Here is a 9,003-nt window from a genome sequence, read left to right as displayed (position 1 = left end):
GAAACAGGTGAACAGAGAGGATGATGCACACCAGTTCAATTCCACCAGTGGCCACCGGGGGAGCCCAAAATCCAATTTCACAACAGTACCCCCCCCTCAAGGAGGGGGCACCGAACCCTCACCAGAACCACCAGGGCGATCAGGATGAGCCCTATGAAAGGCACGGACCAAATCGGAGGCATGAACATCAGAGGCAGTCACCCAAGAATTATCCTCCTGACCGTATCCCTTCCATTTGACCAGATACTGGAGTTTCCGTCTGGAAACACGGGAGTCCAAGATTTTTTCCACAACGTACTCCAACTCGCCCTCAACCAACACCGGAGCAGGAGGCTCAACGGAAGGCACAACCGGTACCTCATATCTGCGCAATAATGACCGATGAAAAACATTATGAATAGAAAAAGATGCAGGGAGGTCCAAACGGAAGGACACAGGGTTAAGAATCTCCAATATCTTGTACGGGCCGATGAACCGAGGCTTAAACTTGGGAGAAGAAACCCTCATAGGGACAAAACGAGAAGACAACCACACCAAGTCCCCAACACAAAGCCGAGGACCAACCCGACGCCGGCGGTTGGCAAAAAGCTGAGTCTTCTCCTGGGACAACTTCAAATTGTCCACTACCTGCCCCCAAATCTGATGCAACCTCTCCACCACAGCATCCACTCCAGGACAATCCGAAGATTCCACCTGACCAGAAGAAAATCGAGGATGAAACCCCGAATTACAGAAAAAGGGAGACACCAAGGTGGCAGAGCTGGCCCGATTATTGAGGGCAAACTCCGCTAAAGGCAAAAAAGCAACCCAATCATCCTGATCTGCAGACACAAAACACCTCAAATATGTCTCCAAGGTCTGATTCGTCCGCTCGGTCTGGCCATTAGTCTGAGGATGGAAAGCAGACGAGAAAGACAAATCTATGCCCATCCTAGCACAGAATGCTCGCCAAAATCTAGACACGAATTGGGTACCTCTGTCAGAAACGATATTCTCCGGAATACCATGCAAACGGACCACATTTTGAAAAAACAGAGGAACCAACTCGGAAGAAGAAGGCAACTTAGGCAGGGGAACCAAATGGACCATCTTAGAGAAACGATCACACACCACCCAGATGACAGACATCTTCTGAGAAACAGGAAGATCCGAAATAAAATCCATCGAGATGTGCGTCCAGGGCCTCTTCGGGATAGGCAAGGGCAACAACAATCCACTAGCCCGAGAACAACAAGGCTTGGCCCGAGCACAAACGTCACAAGACTGCACGAAGCCTCGCACATCTCGAGACAGGGAAGGCCACCAGAAGGACCTTGCCACCAAATCCCTGGTACCAAAGATTCCAGGATGACCTGCCAACGCAGAAGAATGAACCTCAGAAATGACTTTACTGGTCCAATCATCAGGAACAAACAGTCTACCAGGTGGGCAACGATCAGGTCTATCCGCCTGAAACTCCTGCAAGGCCCGCCGCAGGTCTGGAGAAACGGCAGACAATATCACTCCATCCTTAAGGATACCTGTAGGTTCAGAATTACCAGGGGAGTCAGGCTCAAAACTCCTAGAAAGGGCATCCACCTTAACATTCTTAGAACCCGGCAGGTAGGACACCACAAAATTAAACCGAGAGAAAAACAACGACCAGCGCGCCTGTCTAGGATTCAGGCGTCTGGCGGACTCAAGATAAATTAGATTTTTGTGGTCAGTCAATACCACCACCTGATGTCTAGCCCCCTCAAGCCAATGACGCCACTCCTCAAAAGCCCACTTCATGGCCAAAAGCTCCCGATTCCCAACATCATAATTCCGCTCGGCAGGCGAAAATTTACGTGAGAAAAAAGCACAAGGTCTCATCATGGAGCAATCGGAACTTCTCTGCGACAAAACCGCCCCAGCTCCGATTTCAGAAGCGTCGACCTCAACCTGAAAAGGAAGAGCAACATCAGGCTGACGCAGCACAGGGGCGGAAGAAAAGCGGCGCTTAAGCTCCCGAAAGGCCTCCACAGCAGCAGGGGACCAATCAGCAACATCAGCACCCTTCTTAGTCAAATCAGTCAATGGTCTAACAACATCAGAAAAACCAGCAATAAATCGACGATAAAAGTTAGCAAAGCCCAAAAATTTCTGAAGACTCTTAAGAGAAGAGGGTTGCGTCCAATCACAAATAGCCTGAACCTTGACAGGATCCATCTCGATGGAAGAGGGGGAAAAAATATATCCCAAAAAGGAAATCTTTTGAACCCCAAAAACGCACTTAGAACCCTTCACACACAAGGAATTAGACCGCAAAACCTGAAAAACCCTCCTGACCTGCTGGACATGAGAGTCCCAGTCATCCGAAAAAATCAAAATATCATCCAGATACACAATCATAAATTTATCCAAATAATCACGGAAAATGTCATGCATAAAGGACTGAAAGACTGAAGGGGCATTTGAAAGACCAAAAGGCATCACCAAATACTCAAAGTGGCCCTCGGGCGTATTAAATGCGGTTTTCCACTCATCCCCCTGCTTAATTCGCACCAAATTATACGCCCCACGGAGATCTATCTTAGAGAACCACTTGGCCCCCTTAATGCGAGCAAACAAATCAGTCAGCAGTGGCAGCGGATATTGATATTTAACCGTGATCTTATTCAAAAGCCGATAATCAATGCACGGCCTCAAAGAGCCATCTTTCTTAGCCACAAAGAAAAAACCGGCTCCTAAGGGAGATGACGAAGGACGAATATGTCCCTTTTCCAAGGACTCCTTTATATATTCTCGCATAGCAGCATGTTCAGGCACAGACAGATTAAATAAACGACCCTTAGGGTATTTACTACCCGGAATCAAATCTATGGCACAATCGCACTCCCGGTGCGGAGGTAATGAACCAAGCTTAGGTTCTTCAAAAACGTCACGATATTCAGTCAAGAATTCAGGAATCTCAGAGGGAATAGATGATGAAATGGAAACCACAGGTACGTCCCCATGCGTCCCCTTACATCCCCAGCTTAACACAGACATAGCTTTCCAGTCAAGGACTGGGTTATGAGATTGCAGCCATGGCAATCCAAGCACCAACACATCATGTAGGTTATACAGCACAAGAAAGCGAATAATCTCCTGGTGATCCGGATTAATCCGCATAGTTACTTGTGTCCAGTATTGTGGTTTATTGCTAGCCAATGGGGTGGAGTCAATCCCCTTCAGGGGTATAGGAGTTTCAAGAGGCTCCAAATCATACCCACAGCGTTTGGCAAAGGACCAATCCATAAGACTCAAAGCGGCGCCAGAGTCGACATAGGCATCCGCGGTAATAGATGATAAAGAACAAATCAGGGTCACAGATAGAATAAACTTAGACTGTAAAGTGCCAATTGAAACAGACTTATCAAGCTTCTTAGTACGCTTAGAGCATGCTGATATAACATGAGTTGAATCACCGCAATAGAAGCACAACCCATTTTTTCGTCTAAAATTCTGCCGTTCACTTCTGGACAGAATTCTATCACATTGCATATTCTCTGGCGTCTTCTCAGTAGACACCGCCAAATGGTGCACAGGTTTGCGCTCCCGCAGACGCCTATCGATCTGGATAGCCATTGTCATGGACTCATTCAGACCCGCAGGCACAGGGAACCCCACCATAACATCCTTAATGGCATCAGAGAGACCCTCTCTGAAATTCGCAGCCAGGGCGCACTCATTCCACTGAGTAAGCACAGCCCATTTACGGAATTTCTGGCAGTATATTTCAGCTTCGTCTTGCCCCTGAGATAGGGACATCAAGGCCTTTTCCGCCTGAAGTTCTAACTGAGGTTCCTCATAAAGCAACCCCAAGGCCAGAAAAAACGCATCCACATTGAGCAACGCAGGATCCCCTGGAACCAATGCAAAAGCCCAATCCTGAGGGTCGCCCCGGAGCAAGGAAATCACAATCCTGACCTGCTGAGCAGGATCTCCAGCAGAGCGAGATTTCAGGGACAAAAACAACTTGCAATTATTTTTGAAATTTTGAAAGCAAGATCTATTCCCCGAGAAAAATTCAGGCAAAGGAATTCTAGGTTCAGATATAGGAACATGAACAACAAAATCTTGTAAATTTTGAACTTTCGTGGTAAGATTATTCAAACCTGCAGCTAAACTCTGAATATCCATTTTAAACAGGTGAACACAGAGCCATTCCAGGATTAGAAGGAGAGAGAGAGAGAAAGGCTGCAACATAGGCAGACTTGCAAGAGATTCAATTACAAGCACACTCAGAACTGAAGGAAAAAAAAAAAAAAAAAATCTTCAGCAGACTTCTCTTATCTCTCCTTTCTCTGTCAATTAATTTAACCCTTTTTGGCCGGTCAAACTGTTATGGTTCTCAATGGCAAGAGAACATAGCCCAGCAAACATAAGAACTAGCTCTTGGAAGGATGGAAACTAAACTGACCATGAACTAAACCTGCCGCACAACTAACAGTAGCCGGGTAGCGTAGCCTGCGTTTTATCCCTAGACGCCCAGCGCCGGCCGGAGGACTAACCAATCCTGGCAGAGGAAAATATAGTCCTGGCTCACCTCTAGAGAAAATTCCCCGAAAGGCAGACAGAGGCCCCCACAAATATTGGCGGTGATTTTAGATGAAATGACAAACGTAGTATGAAAATAGGTTTAGCAAAATTGAGGTCCGCTTACTAAATAGCAGGAAGACAGAAAGGACACTTTCATGGTCAGCTAAAAACACTATCAAAACACCATCCTGAAATTACTTTAAGACTCTAGTATTAACTCATAACATCAGAGTGGCAATTTCAGATCACAAGAGCTTTCCAGACACAGAAACGAAACTACAGCTGTGAACTGGAACAAAATGCAAAAACAAACAAGGACTAAAGTCCAACTTAGCTGGGAGTTGTCTAGCAGCAGGAACATGCACAGAAAGGCTTCTGATTACAATGTTGACCGGCATGGAAGTGACAGAGGAGCAAGGCTAAATAGCGACTCCCACATCCTGATGGAAACAGGTGAACAGAGAGGATGATGCACACCAGTTCAATTCCACCAGTGGCCACCGGGGGAGCCCAAAATCCAATTTCACAACAGTTTGTGCCATCAGAGTGTGGCTGGAAAAAAAAAGGTGCAGCATGAGGTATCAGGGCTCCCAGATAAGAAGGCTTACACCGCTCCCTCAGCCACCAAGTCTTAATCGTAACTTCAAAGCTGTAAATGCTGGGCCAGACCCTGATAACTCATACATGGACCATGGCTGACGGCTGCTGTGCCATTTGCAAAATTCTACCGTGGGTCAATTGATTCCACTTTCCATGGTGTCAGCCCCTAATTTTAGCTGTTTGGTTGAGCTTTTTGTCAGCCCTTAAGGTGTTGTCTATATGTTTGGTTTGGCCTCCTATTGAATATAATTGGGTTCGAGTACGTTCGTCGAACATCTAAATGAACGACAAATGGAACAGAACACCTTGAAAGGGTCGCTCTTCTCTAGTCATCAGCAGCGCGAGGATATGTGATCAATGTATTCAACGTACACATATTTGTTACCCTTCTTGTAGTACAAAGTTTGGAATCTTTCTCTCTCTCTCTTTCCCATCTCCTTACACCCCCTAAGGTTATTTTAACAAGAAAACATATTGGATACAGTATTGGGGAATGGTAAAATATTCTACACACTGTTCCAGAGGAATTGGACTACTTGAGATTCACCGCAAATAAATTTGCCACAAATTGAATTTTTTATTTTTAAGATTTCCCAAACCTGGCAAATTTGAATTACAAAAGTTTTGAAGATTCTAATCATTAGTGAAGTGGAGGGGGCAGATATTTTTCAATCAATTAGAAAAGCCTTACTTTTGTAATATAAAATTGGAATCAGTTCAGCCTCATATGGGATATTTGGCTCCGCAGGAAATTAAATTGAAGAAAATGGACCTTCCCATGTCCCGTGCATTATAAACTGAAGCAGTGATTTTTTTTTATTCTTTTTATTGAAATGTGAATTGCCACAAAGTTGTGAATTTCAATAAAGTAGCAGAGTAAAACGAGATGACCATCACAAAAGGGAAAATGTTTAGTTGGCGGCAACGGTGCTGGAGATCCAGGAGTTGTAGTTGCAGACCTTGGTGTAGACACCAGGATAGTTCTTGAGGGCACAACCGTATCCCCAGGAGACAATACCTTGGAGCTCTCCATTGCAGACCACAGGTCCACCAGAGTCACCCTAAGAAGATGCAAAGACAAATTATTACATTTTTATACGACTTAAAAGGTAATAAAAATCAGGTATCAATATTCTAAGAAAAGAGAATAGAGACACATTCATGGATACTCCTGCCATTGATAGGTGCTCTTGAAATACGGGAGTATTGACATTCTGATGACACATCTCCTGGTAACGTTGGCCATGTTCCTTAGATTGCTGTTGATCAAAGGCTCATTCAGCAAAGTACTAATCCTCCTGATTCCTCCATACACCTTGGTTTGACCAAGCAAATAGGTGCTCACAATAGAGAGAGGGGAATAAACTTCGGCTGGAAACCTCTGCTGGTGGTTTACCTCCCATACGAACAAACGCTTAGGCATGATGACATCTATATGTCTAACGTTTGACATCGTGGGCAAGTCAGGACTCCCCATAAAGAGTCAATTTGGCTGCTGTAGCCAAACACTGTGGATTCAGCCATTATTCATCTTATGTGATCTGAAATGTGTGAGATTATAAAGCCACATTACCTGGCAGGAATCCTTGCCTCCTTCCAAGTATCCTACACAGATCATGTTGCTGGTGATCTCTCCTGGATAGGCGCTGCTACACTGGGCGGCAGTCAGGACGGGGGCATCCACGCACTGGAGGAGGTTGGGCATGTTGGCTACAAGCAAATTTCCATAAAATATTAGACATTGTATGTAGACCTCAAAATTATTAAATGTGTCCAGACAAAAAAAACACATCAATCATCACAGCATTTGTCTGTGCTCTCTTGCAGCCTAATGTTAAGGACTGGTGCTCCCTGTTACAGTAAGGTTTTAAGTAAGAGCTATAAAAAATGTTGAAAAGGAGCATCATATTACATTGCAAAAATACATTTTAAACAATATTTAGATTCATTTCCTTTCTACAGTGTCTACACAGTGTCCCAGAAACCAAAATAGCAATGCCAGAAATAAATGTTGGTGGTGCTACTGTGAGCAGACTGTGTGGCCTAAACATGCGCCTATGGCTGCAGTGTCTCCGGACTTGTACACCATTGAGCAAATTGGAGACATCATTGGTCGATGATTACACAGGAGCTGCCAGCAGTGGATCTTGATGATTTGACCAAGTACATTCAGCGAGGCAGAACATTCCTCAGTCAACCAGTAATATCCTCAACGATAAGTTTGGGGGGTTTCTGCAAATGTTGGTGCTGCAATCTTAATGTTAAGGGGTGTATATATATGATTATTTTGAGGCACTTAATATTTTTTTCTCAACAAATAAATAAAATTCTCTCGATATGGAAAGCTGTCTTGATTTGCATGGTGCACCTTGAAAAATGCATTTTGGATTTTTCTTTTTGACAGAAAATAGACTTTAATATTTAAAACAGGATAGTGAAACATTTTCCTGTTTTAAATATTAAACAATATATAATTGAGATAGATTCCCTTAAACTATTCTAAAAAGCTCCACCCCTGAGCAGTCTCCACCCCTGAGCAACCTCCACTTGTGAACAAACTCCAACTTATAACATGGCAATAATTCCTATACTTTTTTACTTCCTGATGATTCTTGACGTACTTCCACTGCTGAGGGTGTTGCCCCATCCGGAGATCAGACAGCTGGTGCCGGCAGCAGCGCAGGTGCTGGGCAGACCAATAGCCTGGACGTACGAATTGAGGGAGGCGGCAGACGACAGCTTGATCAACAAGATGTCATTGTCCAGGGTCCAGGAGTTGTAGCTTCCATGTCTGATGACTTTGGAGGAGCTGATGAACTGCTCGGTACCTTCAGTGACAGCGATGTTGTGCTCTCCCAGTCTCACTTGCACACTCCTACAAAAATAAGTATAGTTTCCTATAATCTATTTTTAACTAAATATTGTTAAATTTCATCATGAATGTAAAATACACAAAATTACTTTCATTAATAATTATCATATTACAGAACTCAATTAAAAAATAATCTATAATGAAAATTATACAACTTATCCTTGTTCTATAGACTTGCTCCACTGAAGTCCCAATCACTAGGCCACACAGTTATTAACCCCACATGCACTATATATGCTCTGCTCACAATGTAAGTTTATTAATAGGATGGCGTGAATACCACAATTGTACAGTCATAAGTAGTTGACTTAGCTTCAATTATCCAGTTTTGGTCAAAATTCCAGTAACTTACGACTGGTAGCAGTGAGCGGCGGAGATCACCCACAGGTTGTTGATCAGGGATCCACCACAGAAGTGGTAGCCGGAGTACAGGGACACCTGCCAGGGGACGGAGTTCTGGGCACAGGTGTAGCCTCCTACAATCTTGTCATCATCCTCAAAAGCAGCTGAAAATATTACAATATGTGAGGTTATAGATTATTACACTGGTGTAACATAATGGAATAAGAAAGTTTAGGATTAAAAAATCCATTCAAGAAAAAAAAATACAAAAATATATCAAAATAGTTTGAACAATTGACTTCATAAGGAAGCACCGGACTCACCAGCTGCTCCGAGGAGCACACAGATCAGGAGGAGTTTCATGATGAATCCAGAATGAGTATGGAGGGTAAACCACAGATATTTATACCCAAAAAGTTATCACCCCTCTAACACCTCCTCACTCAAGTAAAAGTTAATCAATATCCACATAACCTAAAATATACATGTAATCTATAGATGAAGGTCACCTATATGGAAATGTTCTACTGACCTCTTCAGTAGATACAACTTTGGCAATAATTTTCCATCCCAGAAAGTAAATCAGCATCATGCTGTTTGTCTTAGGTTGTGTTCTTTATGTTCTTTGGTTGTGTACTGTTAGT

At 43.7% G+C, this 9,003-nt stretch overlaps 1 protein-coding gene across 1 annotated transcript; it reads right to left on the bottom strand.

Annotated features, from left to right (window-relative positions):
- Nucleotides 1–5,954: 5,954 nt before the first annotated feature.
- LOC143769506 (trypsin-like) lies at nt 5,955–8,729 on the bottom strand. Its single transcript, XM_077258133.1, has 5 exons — nt 8,683–8,729; nt 8,370–8,523; nt 7,767–8,020; nt 6,719–6,855; nt 5,955–6,206 (listed from the first exon to the last, which is right to left on the bottom strand). Exons 1-5 carry the CDS (start codon nt 8,720–8,722, stop codon nt 6,057–6,059), a joined length of 735 nt encoding a protein of 244 aa, XP_077114248.1. The 5' UTR covers nt 8,723–8,729; the 3' UTR covers nt 5,955–6,056.
- Nucleotides 8,730–9,003: the final 274 nt, after the last annotated feature.

Source organism: Ranitomeya variabilis, chromosome 4 (assembly GCF_051348905.1).
Source record: "Ranitomeya variabilis isolate aRanVar5 chromosome 4, aRanVar5.hap1, whole genome shotgun sequence".
In the NCBI taxonomy this organism is placed as follows: Eukaryota; Metazoa; Chordata; class Amphibia; order Anura; family Dendrobatidae; genus Ranitomeya; species Ranitomeya variabilis.
Note: the sequence above shows the minus strand (reverse complement) of the source record. Positions and strands in the feature narration are given on the sequence as shown.

Bases quoted from the DNA above. Each gene is read 5' to 3' on its own strand.
- LOC143769506 (XM_077258133.1), bottom strand. From the start codon at position 8,722: ATGAAACTCCTCCTGATCTGTGTGCTCCTCGGAGCAGCTG. The intron at 8,021-8,369 runs GTAAGTTACTGG...TTATTTTTGTAG, and splicing joins GCCGCTCACTGCTACCAGTC to GAGTGTGCAAGTGAGACTGG. The intron at 6,207-6,718 runs GTAATGTGGCTT...GCATCTTCTTAG, and splicing joins GAGGCAAGGATTCCTGCCAG to GGTGACTCTGGTGGACCTGT.